Source organism: Martes martes (assembly GCF_963455335.1).
Source record: "Martes martes genome assembly, chromosome: 5".
Taxonomy (NCBI): Eukaryota; Metazoa; Chordata; class Mammalia; order Carnivora; family Mustelidae; genus Martes; species Martes martes.
Window position 1 is genome coordinate 66,835,697 of NC_137892.1, and position 24,248 is coordinate 66,859,944.

The window sequence follows — 24,248 nt, forward strand, 5'->3', positions numbered from 1 at the left end:
CTTCAGCAGCTTGTTGAAACCAAATTGGAACCCAGGGTGGGAATGAACAGGCTGCCACATGGCTGGCTGGCTGCCTCTGTATCTACCCACCCGCTGGTTTTCCTCTCCTGCTGTGTACTGGGCTCTGTGCACTAAGGCGGGCTGGCCCTGGCCCAGCTGGCTCCCACAGTCAACCTGTCCCCAGAGAACTATGCAATCAGGAAGCTGGCAGTCAGCACCGGGGGCTCACCAGGCCCTACAAGCAAATGCCATGTTTCCCTTTCCTAGTACAAAATCTGCAAAAGGCAAAAGTCAATCATCTACATTTGTCAGTGAGAAAGATTAAAATTAAGCCTCTGAGCCCAATTCTTTATGGTCTTGCCATGACGTGGATTACCAAGAGCATATAATACCATGATTTCCTTAAAAATGTTCCCAAAGTGATAGTCAAAATTCCATAGGAAGAAGAGTTGCCCAGTAACTTCCCAATAGATACATCTGGACAAAAAGCTGAGGTCATAATGAATGTTCTCAACCATTCGGTTTTTAGTTCACTTAAGCAATTCAAAATAAAGCCATCTAATACCCCTCCCATTCAGAGAGAGCTCAAAGTTCTCAGAGCTCTTTAGTTAGGGCCTACATTTGGAAATATGGTCTAATGAACCTATGGACTCAATATCGTCCACCCCACTCTCTACGTGTTGACATACGCAATTGATAACATATCTATAAGCAGAGGTAGATCATTTATCACAATTTTACAAGTTCAACTCACTTGCCTAAACAAGTAAAAAAGACTCACAATGTAGTTGCAAGTCTACAACAGTCTACTACAGTTCAGAAAAATAATCATTTTATCCTGTGTTAAGGGCTAAACTTTTTCCCCTGCCAAATTCATATAATCAATTTCTACCCCCCCATTACCTCAAAATGTATTTGGAGATAGAGCCTTCAAAGAGGTAATTAATTGAGGTAATTAGAGACCCTACACCAATGTGAATGGTGTCCTTGTAAGAGGAGGATGTTGGGACACAGACAGGTGGGGGGTAGGGGGAGTCAATGCGAAGACACAGGGAGAAGACAATCATCTACAAACCAAGGACAGAAGCCCTCAGCAAAACCAACTCTGCCCACACCTTGATCTCAGACTTTCAGCTTCTAGAACTATGAGGAAATAAATTTCTGTTGGTTGAGCCTCCTAGTCTGTGGTCCTTTATTATGGCAGCCCTAGGAAACTAACACATTCCCCCTTTCAAATACACCTTTGTCCTTGGCGTTTATGGTATCCAGTGCCAGTGGGACTTTTGTGAGAAATTGCCTGAAGGTCCTTGGCAAAGCTTCTTTCCACACAGATTATACAAATAAGGTACCCATTTCTGAATTCCGGAATATTCTAAAAACATCAGAAATTATCATATAGTCACTTCTTTAAAATTGTTACTTAAATACAAAATATAGTGTAGCTTTTTTTTTTTTGAAATTTTCTGTTTTCTTTCCATAGATAAAAAACATGTCAGTGAAAGTTTTTTTTTTTTAATACAGCTGTCTGTATTAAAAAAAAAAATTCCTAAGATGAAATATTCTGAATACAATGCTTTGAATTTTGACAATATTTTGATGGGCACCAACTCCTAATATGTACTAAAGAGAAACACTCAACACTCTTTTGGAATCCAAATTTAATAAAATTATTCTTCTGCCAATAGCTACATGACTAACACATAAAATTTGGCTCTTGATTTAAATTTTATCATATGCATGGCAAAATCATAATGCTTTAACTACACTGAAGAGGAACTTTTTAGGCAATCTTCAAATACTGAGGTACAGATAAAAATATAACTGAAAAGAGAGACCAAGATTTCAGAGTAATTTCCATGCCCTAAAGTGTTTTGTCTGGTGTTTAAGGAATAGGTCACATATAGACTAATGGATACACTGTATAATTAGTTCTAGAATTCCAAAGCTAAGAGGGGGAAAAAAGTCACAAAAATATTTGTTTTGCCTTTAGGAAGAGTAATAAAACTGAGCATTTCATGGGTCCAGTCACATAGAAATTGTCCTACAAGGACTATATTGTTTAAAGAAATTCAAATTTTCTGTGGTCTTATAGTCTTTTTGTAGTCTGTGTCCCTCAGAGGAGTGTAGATTAAGATCTTGAAACAAACCCCTCTTCTACTAAAAATAAAATCAAACACCAACTTGGATTTAATGCTCAAACACCCAAGACGTGTGTTCATGAAACAACTTCTAAAAGTGGAGAGCAGAATTCTTTAAAGTGCTACCTTAAACAATATTTACAAGTAAGATGGGCTACCTTAAACAATATTTACAAGTAAGATGGGGTGATTATTAAGATTATTATCTTAAACCCTATATAAGAAAATGGGCCTTATGGGAGAAAAGTGAAGCTAAGTGATATTTAGGATATTTGAAGATGCTCAGAATCCATGCAAACAATGGCCACCACACTTCCAAATACTTAGAAATATCTTCCAAATGGTAATACCCAAAAAAGGGAGGAAGGGGAAGAAAACCACAAGAAAACAACAACAACAGTAACAACTGGCCCTTAACTGTGAACACCCTGCTGGGCATCACAGCAACATTTATTCCACTTCTACTGTAACTGCTACAAAAAGTACAATAAAACAGCTTTCTAGAAATCAGCCACATACAGTGTCCTGGTGAAGAGCGAGGGCTCCAGAGCCAGTCCTCCCAGGCTCCATCTGGGGCTCTACCATTGAGTAGCTGTGGGACCTTGGACAAGTCACTGAACCTCTCCATACCTCAGTTTCCCACTGAGATGCAGAGAAGAACAGAGCCGTCCCCATGGACTGTTGGGAAGAACGCATTTCTCCCCGGAGAACTGCAGTACAGGGCTGGAAATTCAGTTTCCTGTAATTGTTGGCAGTGACATTGGTGGTAGGATAAAGGAAAACCCAGTTACAACCCGAGAACAGTAAAATGGCTGGGGACGTTGGACTGAACAAACCAATGAAAACCCTACTGTCTGTAACATCTAAACATATTCAAGAATCTAATTTACAAAAAAAAAAAAAAAAAGAATCTAATTTTCACACCATTTTTCCCATCAGGTGTACTGTTCTAGAGGGTCACGTGTCCACTGACCCCATGCCCACAGGACCAGATCGGGAAAAAGAACAAACCATCCTTCAAGGAGCTGTCTTCACACAGCTGACCTTGGGGCCTACAGATAAAATCTTCAGCACAGCACTCACTCACAGAGGCTAAAGTCACATTTCCCAAAAACACCAGCCAACCACATCAGAGGCAAGTTTTGTTGAGTCTGAATACTGCAAACCACGCGTCCTCAGGAGTGGCTACTGAGTGACCACTAGCCCCAAGATGCAGCGGCAGGATGCGACAGCGAGCACAGACACGGCATCGTCCCAAACTCCAGTACCTGGACCACCATTCTCTCCACCTTGCACATCCAGGCCACCTTCTGCCAGGGAGGCACCCTCCCCCCGCCCCCACCCACAGCATGCATGGGGGGCCCAGGCGAAGTCCGGCAAAGACCACCATCAGCAGCTTATTTTGTGCTACTGTCAACGTTAAAAGCTGTGAACACACCAGCACGGTTTGAACAATCGTATCTGGCCCTGGCCACCCTCCTAAGAACGTGTATCCAATTTTCATGCCACTTCTCTATCACCTCCTAATCTCCTTCTATTCTCTCCTCCAGAAACTGCTTAGCCTGTTTCGAGTAAACAAACATCGACAGCATTTTCTGACCAGTGGCAAAACTCCAGTGCTGAACAGCACACACTGCATTCTGATCTAATCCCTACTTAGTACACACACCAGGATGTTCCCAAGAGATTCAGGCCAGAGTTGATTTTCCTCTCTTCTGCCAATGTCCTCAGTGTCCTTGGCCTCCGCTGGACACACAAGAGCTGCAGCCTAAGTACATTTTCTCAGCATTTCCCTCGGCTATCTCTAATTCCTTACATGTGGTGAGGCTGGTTTTGGATATAATCACTGTTTATTTCCTTAGTACACTTTCTATCTCCTGCAAGTGTGCTGCCAAATGTTTAAAAGCTTTATACTTTGAAGCCCAAGTCAACAGAAGAAGATGGGAAACACACAAAAAGAGAGAGATGCTTCTTTTAAACAAAAGCTGAATGTGGTTTAACTCAAACTGAGTTTTTGAATTCCACCAAATCAGGATGCAAAAACTGCCCTGACAAAAACATAAAAAACACCGTGAATAGCAACTTAATGAATCAACACAGCAAAGCAACATTTACCTAGAAAAAGCCTTCTGCAATGTGGTCTGCACGATACTAAAGCTGCAAGATAATAAATGGGTTATGTCCTCTAAATTCTTCCTATTTAAAAAAAAATCCTGATGAACCATTCCATTTTACTTTATTTTTTTAATTTAAGGAATATTTGAAATGATGCTTTGAGGAGTGATTTCATCCTCTCCCAGATGCTGACAAGAAATAAGAATGTTCCAGTAGTGACTAAGTCATGCAAAGAATTATCCACTACGAAGAATTCACATCTTTTAGATTAGTAATATATCAACCCTTGGGCAGGGTCAGAATTATTACTCTCTGATTCGAAGTTGCTGAGTACCTTCAAAACTCTCTGTTGCTGAAAACTCCTCCCGCTGACAAACTAAGAATATACGTGAAGCATGGCAACAAATCCGTGTCAAGTTCTGAAGATCTCTGTACTACTGCTTGTTTTACGTTTCTGAACGATTTTGCTGTCAGTGATTTATTTCACATCCATGTGGCCGGCCATTTGTTTATTCTATTGCTTGCCATCTGTTTTTTGGTAGAGAGGTTTCAAGTTCTTCTCATTCCCTACTTCGTATCCCACAGAAAACAATTTATAGTAGACATAGATTTAAATCACTCAGATTCATGTGGCGTTGGTAACTCAAGCTGCCTTTCATTTATATTTGGCAAATGCTTTAATGGGATTAGCAAATTGTGTTATTATGAGATATAACACTTTTTTTTTTTTTAACAATGACAAATGATGTTAACAGTTTCATTTTGGGGGTGTTTAATAGCAGGAGAGATTTCACTAACATTAAAGGAAATTGCCTTTCCTTTAGAAAAGACCACAAGCCCTGTCTCTATGTTTTATTTCTGAGAGCCAGTGAGTATGCCTACTGGAATGTGGTAGAGTGTACAGTAAGGAATGACTCTCTCTTACAAGTGAACCAACTTGGTAGTTAACACATCTGAAAACCCTGTCTGGTCCCTACATCTTGGTGCCATCCTCATAGCCCTCTAACCACATTCCAACTTTTCTAGAAGATGGCCCCAGACTTCACCAAAGAGAAGTTTATGCCACAAACTCTAGCTCATCAGAACCAATTTATTCCCCTTCTAGGACTCACTTCGACTTGCTCTGAAGAAGAGCCAACCATTCAGAGAAACAGCTTCTTGTTGAAACCACACAGATGACGTTTAAAGTGTTAATTACCATTTTTACAAGAATCCTTGCTGCTTGGGTGGAGAGGGGGTATCTGATGACAGGACCCAGCGGCTGTCCATAGTTCATGGTTGACATCCAAGGGCTGAGAAACGTCCAACTGGAGGTCTACTTGATTTTCACTAGTCCTTACCAAATCAGAATTAGCTATATTCTGGGGATAAGTGGCATCCTGATGGACACCCGATAGAGTCGATTGGTTGTAAGGGTTAAGTGACATTTGTACTAAAGCTTCATTAACGAAGAATGAATTTTCATGACACAAACTCTCGGATCGATTAAGTTCCATTACCTGTGCAAGAAAATACAGAAAAAAATACAATAATTTCTCTAGCAATTTGTGCAAGTTTTATAAAGTATTTATTTCTAATCATTTTAGCAATCAAGATTTTTAATAAGAGTCTTATACCCATCCCCTTTTAATGAGCTAGCATCAAAACTTCAATTTGGTGTGTCTAGCCTATCTTTAAAAACAAAGCAAAAGCAAGCAAACAAAAAACAAACAGACAACCCCCCCCCAGCAGTGGTACCTTCTACTGAAGTGTTTCCACTTCAACAGAGAGCAGCATTTTCATTTTTGCTGACTAAAATGTTGAAAATATATGCATGAGGTATTTGCAATATATGCATCTGGTGTTTGCAATAAACATAATTTACTCAACTTGAAAGGAAAATCAGATGCAATGCAGACCTTTCTTATCAAGTTTTGCCACTTTATGCACTATCAGTAAAAAGCATTCATGTGTTCAGAGCACAGCGAAGTAAACTCCTGGGGCAAATGGAACTGTCAAACATGAGGAGAAGGGGCACCCATGGAACACAATCCTCAGAAAGTTTTTCATATCCCGCCCAGCCACTCATACTCACTTAGTATACTCACATTAACTATTACTAGTTAACAGAACAGTACTGTACTTGCTAAATTCAGTACCTATGGATGCACATTAATAGCTAATTGATCTGGTAAAAGGTCTATCTATATGAAATCCTGAAGACTAGATCGTGCAAAGGGGTCCTTTAAGTCCAGGAAAGGTAGCGTGCTCCCAGCGAGCAAGGTGCCAGGACAAACTTTGCCTTCTTGGAGGACTCCCTTTCTGTGTTTCTTTCTTCAGGTAAGGGCATCACAGAGTATACAATGAGCCCCCCATTCAACAGGACGTGGGTCTTTCAAATTTCCCTGCGGTGAGTCAAGACGCATATGCACAGTCTCGGCAGGTTCCCAGTTTCTGCTCCCTACACATTAACTCTTAGGGGCTCTTATCACAGTGGGCAAAAAGACAGGCATCAGGTCAGTATCCCTGGAGTGACCAGGACTAAACCCGTCCTTGAGAAGCTGCCTCACACACCGCTGCCACAAGCAGGGAAGATCCGTACCTCTGTAGATCCCGGAGAAAACGCCGCGGGAAGGCTACTCTGCCGCCCGTGTTTCCAACCACACAGCAGGCTCTGCTGGGCCCGCATCCTCTCCCTCTCCCTCTCCACCAGGCGCTGGCCCTCCCTCAGCCGCTCCAGGTTCTGTTGGTACTCCTGGAGCTGCTGGTCCAGCTCCCCGCGGGTCCTGAGCAACAGCTCCTCCTGCGACCGGCACTCCCTCTCGCGCTCCTGCAGCCGGCTGGCCTTGGCCTCCTGCTCCTGCTGCTGCTGGTCACATTGGCGGTGCCAGCGCCGCTGGTCCTGCTGGAACTGCGACTGCAGCTTGTGGATGTTGGCCAGCTCTTCCCGCTGCTTCTCCAGGTTGCGGTACTTCTCCTGGTCCTGGAAGGGGCTCCCTCGGAAGGACGGGCCAGGGGAGAGGCTCTCCTGCTGCTGAAGAAGCAGCCTGTGGACCTGGATGTGGCTGTCTTGGATGGTCAAGGCGGCCTGTGAGAGCAGGAGAGGGGCAAACAGTCATGGTCTCCACATGCTTGTGCTCCAGGTTCCAATGACCTCTGAACACCGAAAGCACGACCCCTTCCTTTCCTCTTAATATTCCTGTCCTTTCTAAGTTAGCTCCCCAGACTAACCTTGACATTCCAAAGAGGCTTATCCCACACTTTCTAGCAGGATGGCTTGAGAATTAATAAACCAACAAAAAAAGAAAAAAAAGCACAAAAGCAACACTCATCCCCTCTTTCAGAAATGTGTTTTGTTGCTAGTTGTTGGGTAATATTTAAGCAAGCCTTTTGAGTAAGAATTCAGTATATAAATTCACAAGACTGCATTCCTGGTCTATGTCTCATCCTCTAAGGTCTCTCCACTCAATAATTCACGAGAATTTAAGATTCTATATAAGCCTGGTAGTATCCTTTATTTGAGTCCCAAACCAGAAATTACTTAAGCTATATTACATACATGAAAACATAAAAATAAAAGTCAACCACTTGGAAACTTTTGGTAAATAATCTCTTTATAATGTAATGCCCAAGGACAGCCGTTAATTTCATATTGTGGAGATACGTAACTGGTAAAGCTATCTCGTTCCTGTTACTTCTTCGTATTATCGCAGGAAGGTCATACATAAAGTCCTAAGCTGAAATTCATTTGTTTAATAGATTGCTAACAGGAGGCTGGAATGATTAAGGGAACATAGATATTCTAAAGCCCAGAGGACATTACCAACCAGATTAAAAAACCATTTGGAGTTACGGTATCTGCCTATGAAAAGTTTGGCAGCATCACAGGAAATAATTGCCAAGATTTGGAAGGATTCCACAAAACCAAAAAGAAAGGAAAAAAAATCTCTGTGAATGCCCTTGGAAGCTTTTAATTTTGTAAGTTCCCATTTAAAGCACAAAGAAACACAAAAGGGACAAATTGAAAATGGCCACATACTGGGTATGTATGTGTGTTTTGACTCGCTATGAAAAATTATTACTCTCCCAGGGATAAATTCACATTTTTCTTTCCTAAGAATTTTTAAAACTGTCCATGTAACAGATGCTGGGAATACGGGGATTTGACTAGTAGTTCTTTGTTAGATCAACAGTTTCCCATACTTTCGAAGGTTAAAGAATGCAAAGAAATGTTAAATTAGTACTTTTCTTAGAATAAGATTCAAAAATGAATTTGCTGTAGCCTTTTGAAAAAAAATTCACGTTTTTACAATTGAAAACTTACTTGAAAAATTCCCAAACTCACATGAATATTTTAGAAATTATTAAAAAGAGAACAATGATTATCATTGAAAATAGGTACTAATTATATTTAAATACAAAATAATTAGCATGTAAATAACCATTCAGGGCTCTGCTGACTTGGCTAGAGCAAACTGTAGACTGCACATTTATTAGAGTTATCTAATAAATTTCAAGGGCATCAATAGAGCAAAACAAACAAAAATCCAGTGTTTTGTATATCAAAACTACCATGGGAGAAGACAACACTCATGAAAAGTTCATAGTAGGCTAAGTAAGTGCCACCAGGAAACTTTCTTCATGTCTACCCAACATGTGAGATGAGACCACTCTCCTCTCTCACATGGAGGTGACCCTGAAGACTGGATATTCATTTTCACATCTACACTCGATACTTAGATCTAAGAAAGACACTAGCACTTGCTTTTCAAATTTAGGAAAATTCCCAATTTGCTCTCTCAACTTTTGTCTTCTCCTTTCCACCTCCCCTCCATCTCTAACTCTGCTCCCCTAATAAAGGGATCAAATTTCATTTGCATCTGATTTGAAAATGCATATGTAAAAACTTCAATCATGCTCAAGAGATTCAGCTTCAAAAGAGATGAATGCCCCATGAACAGACATCTTCCAGAGCCCACATCCTCAGACACGCTCAAAAGTCGTGGTTAAGAGAATCCACTGTAGAATTTGCTATCTCCCTTCAATCTAATGTTGTGCAAAAATTAGATCATTTTGGAGAGCATTCCTGAACCCTGAATTCACAAAGCATGGCATTCAACACTGAAAAGAAGAGAGATGACCTGTGAATGTTTTCATGGGGCAACACAAGCTGAGATACTCAATGTTTTCATCTCCCAAAAGTTAGTGAACTATGCTCAAACTATAGCCATTTCTCAGTTAAAATGTAAAAGAAGGAATGTTTGTTTTCTATGATAAATCAGCTCTAAGACCTACCCCAGGCCAACATGCTTAATGTCAGATACCAAAGGATTCCCATTAGATCTTGCACGAGACAAGGAAGCCTGCTATTGTCACAATTAGTTACCACATTTCTAGAAGTAAGACAAAGTAAAAGCCAAGAAAATCAAATTGATGTCAGCATTGAAGAATAGCCATAATACTTTGAAATTTTAACATTCTATCTGGAACAGTCCAAAGAATAGAACTGCTAAACACAAACATCTTCTTCTAATCTAAAGTAAGAGATGACAAACAGCATGTTCTCCAACAAGGAGACTGTTTACTTTAAAAGTGACAATTCTCTCCAATTTTGTTCATAAATAGGAAATTTTAATTTATCAGCCCTGGTATGAGGATATGAAACTTGTCAGAGTGATTCAAATCTCTTAGGAAAGAATATATAGGAAAGCATAGAAAAATAGTAAGAAGAGACTATCACTGTCATATATTCAAGTATAACCTAAAACTTCAATTATTAAGATAGGGGTACTAGAGCAATAGGCAGATGGTCAATAAAAGAAAGAAGTCTTGATACAAAGCATAAATAAGAAAACATCAAATGCAGCATGACTTTACATTGTTTTTGGGTGAAAACTTAAGGTCAGACTTACTTTTAATCTTCTTTTAATATTCAACAGGTCTAAGGTACGAAGTAGGAATGGCTAATAAACCAGGGGCAGGGGGGAGGAGTTTAGTTCCGATAGCAACCAAAGAAATGAAAAATAAGATAATCAGATACCTTGATCTATTTTCAAATTGAGGAGGAGAGAGGGATGTTGATGGGTTTGATTATTTGGGATAGTATCTATTAAAAAGCCTAAAAAAATAATTCTAGCCATTTATCCTAAGGAAACACTCAGCTGTGTTCAAAGAGCTTAGTGTACAAGAATATCTAACAGACCTAATTAATACAGAATTGTAGCTACAAAGAAATGGATATATGCCATAGACTTGAATATTACACAGCCACCAAAAATTGTGCTACAGAGTAATAGCTGAATGAATAGAAAGGTACATGTTAAAGTAAAGTATACAGAAAATGATTCTAAAAAACTGGAGGGAGGAGCGCCTGGGTGGCTCAGGAGGTTAAGCATCCAACTCTTGATTTCAGCTCAGGTCCTAATCTCAGGGTCATGGGATCAAGTCCCATGTCTGGCTCTGCACTTGACACGGAACCTGCCTGAGAATCTCTCTCCCCCTCTCCTTTCGCCCCTCCCCCCACTCAAGCTCTCTCTAAAATAAATAAACAAATAAAATCTTAGGGGAAAAAACTGGAGAGGTATATACCAACATCACAATAGTAATTCTCTCTGTAGAATCACAAGCCATTTTATTTACTTACATCCTCAAATTTTTCTACCAATTTATACCTAGCATTAGCATTGCTTTCATCTCATTAAAATGCTTTTAATCCGTATATTGAACCCCTGGAGGTATCTGGCCTCTCTTGTGCATGAACTAAGGGATCATCTCTGTGATCCTAAATGCAAGCACAGTTTTTATGTCTGTCTTTCTGTGAAAGACAGTGAGCCATCTGATGGCAGGCTTTGTGCCCCATCAGCCTTTGTGTGCCCAGTCCTTAGCACAGTGCCCGGCACAGAGAGAGTGCCCAATAAATGTCGGGGGGGATGAACAAACAAAAGAATAAAGGAACTCCTGAATTATTTAACTGTTCTAAAGGCCCCAGTCCACAGGAGAAAGTGAAAAAAGTTTAGGTGCGAATTTAAGTTTTCACCAGAAAATGTGAAGTCAGGCTACGCTCACCTAAGAGTTTCACCGTAAACTTCAAGCCAGATCACAGTCATCCATATTTTTTAAAGATATGAACTGTTTTATGGTTTCAGAGAAGAATAGTCTAAAAAGCAGGAGTCTTGCCTCATGATTACAAAACCAGGTGAAATTCCAAGCAACTAGTGGAGTTACACTTTGGGAATTGGCATTCTTTTAAGATCATTTGCCACCTCTCAGACGTTCTAATTTTTAATGTCTGGGAATCATCTAGTAAAATGCATTGCATTAAGAGAAACGTTCCCAAGGTCAAAGATCGGAGGAGCGGTTACCTGAAGGCTATAGAGGAGACGGGTTAAGTTCTGTATCGCTTGTATAATCTGAAAGATAAGATCATAAGAGTCAAATTCTTGGAAAAGCGCTCATTATCTGAAACTAAAGAGAGGACGATGGTAATTTCAAGTGTGTAGAGCTCACCTCTGACTGTGAAGAAACTGGGAAATTTCTATATTCCACCTAAAATATGTAAAAAATAAGAAAATGAATAATCGCTCTACTTTTGAAAAGCTGCACTTAGTGTTCCAAAATCTCTGACCTCAGGTAAATCACTTCACTCCCCCTAAACTCTTCTATAGTGACCCTCTTTCTGGCCAGAAATCAAAGTCTACAGAATTAAACAACCCCTTGATGAGAGCCCCGTCTGTGCAAACTCTGCATTTGAGACGCACGGCAACTTTTCACCCAAACATCCCTTTAAAAAAACAAGGGATGACAGTAAGGAAGCTCTACATTCCCTCAGTAAGGGACAATATTTACCTAGTGGAAACCACACGGTCAGCTGAGCTCTCTGTGCCCAGACTGAAGTTTGCCTTCGGGCCAGGCTGCCCCCCTGCATCCTAAGGCGAGATTTAGAAGCTCGAGGACATCATGCCTGAGTTCTAGCTCCCTGTCTCCATGTTGAAGATTCACAAAGCCAAAACAGCCAGTGGTTGGGAAAGGAAACCCAGACCCAGAGGTGCCCCAAGGGTCAGCACCTAGCTGGCCGGCTCGAGATCCTACTCTGAGCTCAGTGGAAATATCTGTGATCGCTTTAGGAAAAGCACTATCAGCAGAGGCCATGAGTGGGGCTGGAGACCACCTGCTCCTGGGGGCTGGGGGTCTATGTTTCATTCTTTGTCTCCCTAATGCACACATTAGAGACACATGTGGACAGTGAGGATTTCTGGTTTCCAGGATTGAATTGAACATTTGTCTATTCATTTATTGCCTGTCTTCTTTCACTAGGATGTAAGCCCACGAGTAGTAAGGCTTCTTACATGTATTCAGTGCTGTTATCTACAAATGTAACAGTGATGCCCCACATGTAATGGACATTCACACTCCATTCCCTAAATAAATATCATGCATCCGTTGTATACTCCACTCCTTGTGCTATGGGAGATCACCAGATTCTCTGCCTTCCTAGAACCTACCGTCCCCTGTACATTGCTTGCTCTTATCTAAGCAGCTTTACACTGAAGCCACAAGACACGATCAGCTATGGTAATGTTCTTGGGTAACTCTGGACTTGCTAAATTCAATCAGTTCAGGCTGGTGAAGCTTTGAGGAGATAGCCAGATCCCTTCTTCCTGTCCCTCCCCCACACTCTTCCCCATACTGCCCATAAAAGATTTCTTTACTGACAAGAACCTCTAAGATAGGAATGACAAAGGATGGAAAAGGACATGAAGTTTAGAGTCATTAGGCCTGTGCCTAGAACCCCCCCCCCCCACGCCCCATGATACTGGGCTAAGAACCCCCATTCTCAAGTGAGTTCTAGAGTTCTCTCCACTCTTGTGGTTTGGTCCCTGGTTCACAGTCATTACCTTTGTAATAAGGAAATCATATGCTATAGAATTTTTATACTCTATACAAATTAGAAACAGAAATGAGCTGAATTATGTTACATGTGGTTACTTATTTCCAAGAACAGAGAAGTTCAATACCAGAGATGTTTAAGGTCCTATTTTTCATGGAGCTGGTCTGCCACCTTGTGGTATGTGTGCGCATAACCGCAGCTGGTGATTGACACACCGGGTATTTTTCGGTCTGCAGCACTTTTTAAAATTCTTTCAGAAAAATATATTTTTTAAACCTTACCTGATCAAAGAAGCTAACTACAAAATATCCATCACACATCTTTTTAAACGTTTGATTTCAGGCGATCCTGTTCTTTTTGTCAGTTCATTTTCTCAAATGCCTTGTTAAAATTCTTCCAGAGAGGTTCACCCCATGGCTCACCCCCCAAATGAGGGGAACCTACACACCTCATTTCACTTACCTGTGACTGAACCATGGAAGGAAAAAAGACCTTAGGCGTGGGAGCCACCACGATTTCCATTCAAGAAAAAACTATTACTAACTAACCAGCCCTCCTTCTCTCTCTCCCTTCCTCTAGGACAAAGGCAGTTGGAAGCAACAGACTGAAAAGTGAAGTCCACACACTGAAAAGGAGGAAAAAAGTTGGAATGTTTTAAGAAGAAATAAGTCAGAAAGCTTACAGTCAGAGTCAGCAGAATAAAATTTTGCATTCCTGTTTTTATTTTGGCTTATGACTTTTTAAAAAAAATACTAAGTCACAGCCATATCTCCTACAGATTTTTAAAAATCTTTGGACTTGGTGTCTCAGTCATCTATAATAAATGCAAAAATATATAATATATAAATTATTACATAAATATATGACATATGTCATTTTTCCACATTAGCACATACTGGTATCTGGTAATGAGTCTAACGTGATTTTAGATAAAAACTGAAACTCTTGAGCCCCAGCCCACCCTGAGGAGGCCAACTAGCCACCTCCCAGAATCCTATTCTTATTCCCAATTTCTGACATCCCAGATTCATTTGAAGTGAAGAGGAAGATTCCTGCATTTAGTTTTTCAATGAGCATCACAACCTATGTGTAAATTATGTCCCACCCCACCCCACCTCCAAAGGCATTTGGAACCACTTTGCCCCAAGCAAAATGTGGTCAGGTTGACTAAAAAGTCTCACAAAAAAGTAGGTGACCACGTGGGTAGAGAGAGGAAAACAATCTGAAAAGACAGGAAGGTAAAAGAAAGTGAAAGCAGCAACAGGAGTCCAAGTCCACATTATTTCCGCCACTTAGCACCACCTGGCTGCCTTAAGGACACCGCCGGCTGCCAGGACCACCTCCCGGCCAAGGGCCACTAAGTGTGGCGGGTGACAAGCTAGAGCTTAGCAGGGAGGAAAGCAGAAGGGAGACCAGAAGTAAGAGTGCGCAGACACACAAACATTCGAGTTTTAAATCCTTTTAATAACGTTGAAATCGTTTCTTTGTTTACACCTACATGATAGAGGCAGAGCAAGAACATTTTGAGGAAATTTAAGTCAGAAAGGTTAAAAAAAGAGTCAGGAAGTTGAGAACAATTGAGGAAAAACACTTGCATACCACTCACTGCCACCGACAGCCCAGGACCTGAGGTTACGTTACTACACAAAGTAACTGGTGCCATTTACTAACAAATCAGTTCACAATACCTTCTCCCCTGCATCAGAGACTGCCAAGTCGGTTCCCAAACCCTGGGTGCCAGGATCCACATCCCAACAGCCTCTTCCTGCTGTCCCTTCTGTGACTAGTGCTGGAGGCACACCAGTGAGACAGAAACAGAAAGGACATCATCAAACAGCAGCCAGCGCACAGGGTTCTTGTGTACACAGCTGACACGTATTTCAAAGTAAGAAACACAAAAATCACACATATTACATACTCTCATACAAGGGGCCAAAACAGTGCAAAGCACAGTGTCCCTGCCCTCAGGGAGCTTACATGCTAAGAGATACCAAACTGACAAACGGCCTCAATTATCACCCGTCGTTTACATTTTCTTTCTTGCAGAGAGGTGGCAACATGGAGGGGGGGATTCTACATCTCACTTTTGCTTACCAGGCAAAAGCCACTGGGGAGGAGGAAACTGGAAACAGGCAAAAAAACTGTACAGCAAAAGCAAGGGCTGGCTTGACCCAGGTCTAAGCAAACAGCTGGGTTGATAGGCTCCTTGGTGGCTAGTGTCAGAGCAGCAGACCAGGAACAACGTTTAGAAGGAGGAATTGACAACGGGAACGAGATAACTTTCTAAGTAGGGTCAGGTTGGCTAATACTTCATAAGCTCACAATCGTACAAATAGGAAACTGTCCCTGTCTCCAAGTAACTTTTTAAAAACAATTTCCAAGTGTTTTTTTTTTTTCTCATAATACGGCTTATACGCTAGATTCACAACAACTGTAAATACTGTATATTTAACATATGAAACACAGAAATATTTCTAAATCCAGAAATATTTTTAAGAAACACAGATTGCACTCCGTCCATTAAATCTCTGCTGGTGGGATTTTCTTTGCCCATGGGAATTCCATTAAAACTTATACTATGCTTGGGGCGCCTGGGTGGCTCAGTGGGTTGGGCCTCTGCCCTCGGCTCGGGTCATGATCTCAGTGTCCTGGGATCAAGCCCCGCATCCGGCTCTCTGCTCAGCAGGGAGCCTGCTTCTCCCTCTCTCTCTCTGCCTGCCTCTCTGCCTACTTGTGATCTCTCTCTGTCAAATAAATAAATAAAAATCTTAAAAAAAAAAAAAAAACTTACACTATGCTCACCTTAGGCTGATTTAAACTAGACTTTCCAAAGCATTTTCACACACAGACTTACATTGGAACCATGTCCAAACAGGGCCCTGGTGAAATATTCACTGGGACACATGGTGTCATTTTGAAACTTTACTACTGATGGAGGAAATACTTTTTCTCCTTATCTAAATGAAAGTCCTCTAGGACTCCAAAAGCCACTTCCATTACGAAGAATTTTTAGTTTAAGTAGAAACTCCTTCGAATTCTATCAGCTAAAAATTAAATTCGTTTTGCCCAGGCTGGTCAATGCTTTTTACTTACAGTGAAGGGACATTTTACAGAAATTTATCTGTCACTCAAAAAATGGTTCCACTACTGGGCATTATACTTACTTCTTAAGAGAGATACCCAAGACTTTACCAAAGAGTTACCCATTATCTCGCTCTCCCTCCTCCCCACTGCATGGCAATGAGGACCACCAAATGGGCAAAGAAGTTGACGGTGAGCCAAGTGATCAGGTCCCTCTGTTCCTTATTCAGTTTCAGATCTCCAGAATTTAGGAAGGGGTAGATTATATTCATCATCTGATTAGGTATATTGAGGATAAAAATAGAAGGCCTCGCTTGGTCTATGACTGCAGATTGGCATGGGCTTGACTTAGAAGGACCTAGTCCTTAAAGTCCAACAAAGAACTGACCCGGTCAGTGACAGGCCCTCATTTGGGAATCGTCTTTTGCCTCCACCAACCTTATAAAGAGAATCCAACTCTTATAGCACCAGGCTCCAATCCAGCCCAGAAACAAAGAGGTCTTCGGGGGTACAGGACCCTAGCAACATGCCCCTGTCCCTTCTGTATGTGAATCCTGGTATCAGGGCACTGTAAACAGCCTCTCAACAGTTTTCACAGATGTCATCGGTGTCCCTGGGCCCTGTCCCCAGTCACAGGAGATGTGGGTACAGACTGGGAGAACCTCCACCGCCTGGTCTCGAGGGAGGGAAGAGGCAGCCAGGTGCTCTGAGAAGCTGTAGGGGCCACGTGCAGCCTCCCCAGCTGTCCCCCGGGGTGAGGCTGAGAGCAGCAGATCCCCCCATGTATTTTTAGATGGAACTCCCTCGATGGCATAATGAGTTTCTTCTTTTAAAAGGAAATCACCCAGGGCAGTACAACTCCCCTGATGAATTTGGGCTGTGTCAAAATGAAAAACATATGTGCGCTTTCTGAAAATAGAAACGCAGGACTGGATCAAGCAAAATTTGAGAGGACAAAATAATTATTAGTGTTGATCTCAAAAAAAGTCCAGAGTTTTAAAACTATACTGCTTCCATGGATCCTAATTAACCAAGGGATGTTGTTAAAGAAATTCAGAGACAATTTAATCCTCCCATCTCTAGCTACTAAAGACATTTTGTCTTTTGCACAATGAGGCCTGGTGGAAATAAGGTTTTTATCACTCAAATACAATGAGAAATATGCTCTTTGTGCTTTTATCTCAGAAAACTGTAGGGAATGAAATCTTCAGCTCATACATTTAACAACATCATTAGGTTCCAAGAAATCACCTAATTCTCTACATGACACTTTTCTGTATTTAAAATATTTTGAAACAGGGCCTTCAATAAATGAATTCTGACCTGAACTGAAGCGTATGGTGACAAAGATCAAGGATTTTTTGGAACTGCTGCCTTTAACCATGCCACCAAACCATGTGTCTGTGGGAATGTGCTAGAGTCTAGCTTTCTGGGTTATGTTTGCTCAGTTGATGCCTCTGAGATTAAGTCGGAGGACTTGTTCTGTCGTGAACAGCAGGGAGTCATTTTCCAAAAAAACCCAAAGTTTAAAAGTTATTTCACAGCCATATTCCAAACTGTCCTCCATAAGTCTTATCAAAACTGAGGCAGGGTGGGGTTTGGAGAAGGTAACAAAGCTTGCCTGGGTCAGAGAGCAGTATAACCCGCCAACTACTCTTGAAATCCTTGTCCTTGGAACAGCAGTGTCATTATCATATGTAAATTAGGCTAGCAGACTGATTCCCAGGTTTTCTCTAACTTAAAAAGTACAGTAAGTCTCCTCCAAATAGGGACAGAGTCATTGCCTTCATTTCATATGACCACTGTATGTTCCAGAGGTTGTGCTCAGGCTCACCACAGAGGCCTGAACTTTCACTTACAAGCTGGAGATGATCCTGGCTCTTCGGGGGGACTCCGCATATCCACCAAGGAAGATTCTCCAGAACCTTCCTCGGATGACTGACAAACATCGCCCGCTTGTGAGGCCTTCACTGCAACTTGGAGGCTCTCAGCTAAGAAGAAAGAACACAAAATTAAAAAAACCAAATACACCGTTTAATCTGGATCAAGGGTTGGCAAACTCTCTTTGGCCTGTGTCCGGTTTTATATGGCCGAGGGGCTAAAAATGGCTTTTATATTTTAAAGAGTTGTTAAAATATACACACAGGCACCCATGCATGCATGAAGAAGAATGTGTCCCAGAAACTGCATGTGGCCTGCAAAGCCTGAAATATTTACTATCTGGCTCTTTACGGGAAAAAAAGTTTGCCAACTTGCAATCTAGACCAACACTTCACGTATAATTTTACAATAAAAAATTAATAAGAAGATGCACTGTATAAAAAAATCTCAATTTTAATTTTCAGAACACTAGTCTGCTGGAAAACATTCTGTAATTCAATTCACTTAAATGTGATTTTAGGTATAAAGATTTTAAAACGTACTACTCAGAAATGTGAGCTATTCTTTGAATGAAAATTTCCTCAACTGTGCCTTAAAAAGCAGAGATTCCCAATCCTTACCTACACCTACTAGATCACATTCTCCAAGGGAAAAGACAAGGAATATGCATTTTATTTATTTTTTTAAAAGATTTTATTTATTTATTTGACAGACAGAGATCACAAGTAGGCAGAGAGGCAGGCAGAAAGAGAAGAAGGGAAGCAGGTTCCTGCCAAGCTCGATGAGGGGCTCAATGCGGGGCTCCATCCCAGGACCCTGGGATCATGACCTGAGCCGAAGGCAGAGGCTTTAACCCACTGAGCCACCCAGGTACCCTGGAATTTGCATTTTAAACAAGTACCAAATACTCTTAGGATATGGCCCAGAAAGTCATGCTTTTATTTATAATTAAACGCTTTCAACAAGTCTGCGGAATGGCATAATTTTGAGGGCCCTACAAATATTTCTAAAACATTGTGTCCAATGTTTGGTTTAGCAAATACTCTTTGAGCACCTACTCTATTCCTGGGGCCCCTGGGCATCTGTATCTAATAAGGGGAGTCTGCAGACTAGAGGAGGAAAACACAACATATTTACTAACTATATACAGGGTAGCACATGATCAGTGTTAAGATCTATCATCCAGTTATAAGAGCATCATAAAATGCTCCAGCAGTGCCAAGGAGCAGGACAGTTACAGTCGCCAGTGGGATTAGGGAAAAGTTCTTAAAGGAGATGAAAGGTGAGGAGAATCTTAAAGGATGAATGGGATTCAAGACATAGAGATAGGGGAGGAGAAAGGGGAGCAGAAAAGCAATCCAGGAGAACAACGACCTAGGGAGACCATTCAAGGTGTGTTACTGAACTATTTGTACCCCCCACCAAGATAATGACTTCACTCTGATTAAGAACTCCTACTAGATCTCTGAGTCCTGATCATCAATGACTCAGAGTGGATCAGGCAGCACCTCAATTGCTCTTTTTCTGAGCAGCTGGGTCCCCTGCTGTTCCCCAGCACCCACATCACATGACGGGTGAGGGGAATTAAAGCAGAGGGACGCAAACCAGGCATCTATGACAGTTTTGATGGAGGGAAGGGGAGCGTGAAAGCCACTGGCTAAAATGGAGAGGGGGTGACTTACTCGACAGAGGCATTATCAAGGTCAATGAGAAGGTCACTGGTTCTCACCAACCCATTCAAAAGTCCTTCCAGCTGTATTTCTAAAATATACTTTGGACCTGTCCACTTCCTTCTACATCCATTGCCAACATTTCTGGGTCTAGACCAAAGTCCCAACACCCCCCATTAGCTTGTGTAACTGCCAACCAACCATCTCCAGGCAAACTGGTCTCCCTCCACTCTGCTCTCCTGCCAGCAGCCGGCTCTCTTCTGAAGACATACAATGGTGCCACCCCCATGATAAAAAGCACCCAGTAACTTTCCATCAGTTTGGGAATAAAATATCTATTTTTTTTAACGAGAGCCTACAGAGATCTTTCTCTGCCCACACAACCTCCCCTCATATGCTTCCCTGACTGCTGCCACTCTGCCTTCCTTCTTCCCCTTGAACACACCAAGCTCATTCCACAGATAAGGGCAATGTACTCACTTTCTCTCTGCCCAGGAATGGTCCTCCCCTTGATCCCCAGTCAGCTGGCCTTCTTCTCATCCTTCAATTCTCATCTCAAAAAATCATCTCCCCAGAGAAGTCTACCCTGACTTCACTAAACCAAAGCCTTCACCTCAGCCCAATCTTATTTTGTTACCTTTGTGAAATTATTTTGTTTCCTTATGTATTGTCTGTCTTCCTCCACTATGTTTTTATTCCCACCCCCCTCGCTTTTTTTTTCACTTAAGTGCACACTTACACTGTGCTCACCACGTGTGAAAGCTACCATCTGTTCCCACACAATGTTACACAGTATCATTGACTATATTCCGTATGCTGTGCCTTTTATCCCGGTGACTTATTAATTCCATAACTGGTAGCCCATACCCCACTATAAAGTATAAAAGGTATTAACTCTTTCCTTACCACCAAGAGCAAAGCACAGGGCCAATGCTCAATGAATGACTGAAAATGAATGGATGAATGAATGATTCTGCCAGTGGACCCCACTTCAGACAACCTCTATGCCCTTCTTAAGACCCTGGTTTCCATATCAAATAAAGATGACAGAATGCCATGATTTCTAAATTCTCCTCCAGAGCCGACGTTCTGAGATTCTGAGCCAGAGCTTGGCAAACTTGGTCTGCGAAGGACCAGATCACAAACATTTTAGACTCTGTGGGTCACGGTTTCTATCACAGCTACTCGTCTTCACCACTGTAGCAAGAAAGCAGCCACAGATCATAGGTAAACAAGTGTGGGGGACTGTGTTGCAACAAAATGAGAGTCACAAAAACAAGTGGTAGGATACATTTAGTCCATGGTCTGGAACCTTCCAAACCTTGTCTGCATCCCTTGCCACTCTCCTAGGTGGTGGCTGTTTTCTCTTTCAAACTCACTGTCTCTACTGTCACTGCCAAGCTATTATCCTGCCAACCCCCTTTTTTCCTTTAATTTCGTGCCATCAGATTACAGCACTCACTACCCCTCCTTGTTGCCATTCATCTACAGATTCCTTGAACAATGTAGCAGCCGGTGCAAGTTCTCTCCCTTCCCCGAATGCTAGTCCTGTCAAAATTCTCAGGAATTGCCGTTTTTGTGAACCTAGTCCTTCCAATACCTAAGCCTCGTGTCTCCTTGATGTCCTCATTTCCCCAGTGATCTTATCCTTTACCCTACCTCAGCCACCAACTCCCACAGTTGTACTCTAAACTTGACTATTACCCATATTTGCACTTTGCCCCCTTATACAGTCCATTCTCCACACAGGAGTCAGAGGTCTCCTTTTAGAACACCCATGACGTCACTCTGCTACTCAAACCCTATAATGCTTCCTATAGTGTCTCTCAGAATGAAATCCAAGCTCCGTACTTAACTCAGTCGGGTTCTGTAAAGTGAGTGGTAGTTAGCTCTGTCTCATCTGCCACCCCTCACCCCTCCCTTCACTCTACCTGCAGGGTCCTCCCTCCTTGCTATTCCTCAGGCTTGCTATGCACCTGCCTCCAAGCCTTTGCATCTTCTCTGTGTCTGGAACATTCTTTCCCCAGATGTCTACTCGGCTTTTTCACTTTCCCGTGTCTGCTTATACATCACCTTATCGAAGAGGCCTTTCCTTGTCACCTTAACTCAAAAACAACCTTCCCACTCCATCCCTCTCTTTATTCCCTATTCTGTTTATCATTTGTTTTTGTTTTCTAAAGGTGTATTTTTTTATTTTACAGACAGAGAGAGAGAGCATGCAGGCAGGCATGTGGCGGGGAGGGATGGAGGGAGAAGGAGAGAGAGAATCTCAAGCAGGCTCCCTGCTGAGTGGGAGCCCGACACGGGGCTCGATCTCAGGACCCTGAGATCACCACCTGAGCCAAAATCAAGAATCAGATGTTTAACCGACTGAGCCACCCAGGTGCCCCCATTTCTTTTTTTAACTAGGGTTCAGATTTTATTAGAATCTTCATTGAAGCAATTGCCCTCTATAGTTTTCCAAATAAAACTGTCTTTATTGTTTTTTTTATTGAAGTATAATTAATATAGTTATATTAGTTTCAGGTGTACAATACTGTAATTCAGTTCTAATTACTCAGTGCTCATCATGGTAAGTGTATTCCTAATCCCCATCACCTATTTCAACCCATCACCCCATCCACCTCCCCTCTGGCAACCACCAATTTATTCTCTGTATTTAAGAGTCTTTTTTTGGAGGGGAACCTTCCTACACTGTTGGTGGGAATGGAAGATGGTGCAGCCACCCTGGAAAACAGTATGGAGGTTCCTCAGAAAGTTCAAAATAGAGCTACCCTATGATCCAGCAATCGCACTACTGGGTATTTACCCCAAAGATACAAATGTAGCGTCCCGAAGGGGCACATGCACCAGATGTTTACAGCAGCAATGTCCACAATAGCCAAATCATGGAAAGAGCCTAGATGTCCATCAACAGATGAATGGATAAAGAAGATGTGTATATCATGTATAAAGAAGATATATATGTGTATATATATGTATATATACATATATATACACACACATACACACAATGGAATATGATGCAGCCATCAAAAAAGTGAAATCTTGCTATTTGCAACAACGTGGATGGAATTAGAGGGTATTATGCTAAGTGAAATAAGTCAATCAGAGAAAGATAATTATCATATGATCTCACTGATATGAGGAATTTGAGAAACAAGACAAAGGATCATAGGGGAAAGAAGGGAAAAATGAAACAAGACAAAACCAGAGAGGAAGACAAACCATAAGAGATTCTTAATCTTAGGAAACAAACTGAGGGTTGCTGGAGTGCAAGAGGGTGACAGGGATGGGGTGGCTGGGTGACGGACATTGGGGAGAGTATGTGCTATGGTGAGTGCTGTGAATTGTGTAAGACTGATGATTCATAGACCTGTACCCCTGAGGCAAATAATACATTATATGTTAATAAAAAAAAAGAACCTTTTTTTGATTTTTCTTTTTTAATTTGTTTTTTCCTAAATTCCATAGATGAGTGAATTTATTTGTCTTTCCCTGTCTGATTTATTTCACTTAGCATTACAGCCTCTAGGTCCATCCATGTTGCTGTGAATGGTCAGATCTCATTCCTTTTTATGGCTGAGTGAGATTCTATTGTAGATGTACACTACTTCCTCTTCATCCATTCATCTATTGAGCGACAATTTTTTGTCTTCATAGTGCTTGACACAACCTGACACATCTATTTCCTTTCATTTGGCAATTTTTAGAATATGAATTGTAGCACAAGGAACACTGTCTTATTTTGCTATATCCTGAGTATTAAAACCATAGTGCATGGCACACAGAAGGTACTCAGGCATTTTCTGAATTTGTTAAGCCAAATAGTTTTGGAAGCAACTTACCCTCTTTCAGCGCTGCTGCTAGTAATGAGGCTGCCTGGGGAGGCTCTCCTGGGTCAGGTTTAATGAGGAGGTGGGGCTCTAGATGGACATCCTCCAATCCACTCAATTCTCCAAGTTCAGCATAGATATGCAGCTTCTCCTCCAAACATGTGCAAATTTGTTGGTCTTGGTTACTGAGTATTTCTGTGAAATAGTTATTTACCATGGAAGGTTATCAGATAAATAACAGCAACTGTATGAAAATCCAAGCTCTAAGATAAAAATGTTGTTTGTCAGCAAAGCAGTATGGTCTCACAGGTCAAGTACAAATTGTTGGGTGGGCCAGAACCAGGTTCAAATCCTAACTGTTTCACTTAGTGACTAGTCTCCAGCAAATGACTTAACAACTCTATCTTCCATTGTCTTTTCTGTACAGTTACTGTACTCAGATGTTCATTTCCTTTCCCATGCCCCTAATTCCAGAAAAACTTGCACAACCATTCTTTGTTCAGGCTGTTTTCTGTTAGTCTTAAACACAAAGCCCAGGAATGAAAATTGAGGTGGCACTGTTCATGATGACTGATACCCACAAGGGAAAACAATGCCGAAGCCCAAAGCTACTCAGGCTTCAGCCCATCTTGGTTAAAACCAAACCTACTGGCTTCTGCTT

The 24,248-nt window shown here is 41.6% G+C and overlaps 1 protein-coding gene across 1 annotated transcript in view; it reads right to left on the reverse strand.

Moving 5' to 3' along the window:
* ARHGEF28 (Rho guanine nucleotide exchange factor 28) overlaps positions 1–24,248 on the reverse strand; it is a 123,417-nt gene that overhangs the window by 25,466 nt on the left and 73,703 nt on the right. Inside the window, exons 21-27 of the mRNA XM_080803776.1 lie at positions 23,600–23,782; positions 18,060–18,191; positions 14,808–14,908; positions 11,739–11,777; positions 11,594–11,641; positions 6,835–7,320; positions 5,452–5,752 (exon numbers count right to left, since the gene is read on the reverse strand). Coding sequence (XP_080659902.1) covers positions 5,452–5,752; positions 6,835–7,320; positions 11,594–11,641; positions 11,739–11,777; positions 14,808–14,908; positions 18,060–18,191; positions 23,600–23,782 — 1,290 coding nt within the window. The remainder of the gene's footprint in view (positions 1–5,451; positions 5,753–6,834; positions 7,321–11,593; positions 11,642–11,738; positions 11,778–14,807; positions 14,909–18,059; positions 18,192–23,599; positions 23,783–24,248) is intronic.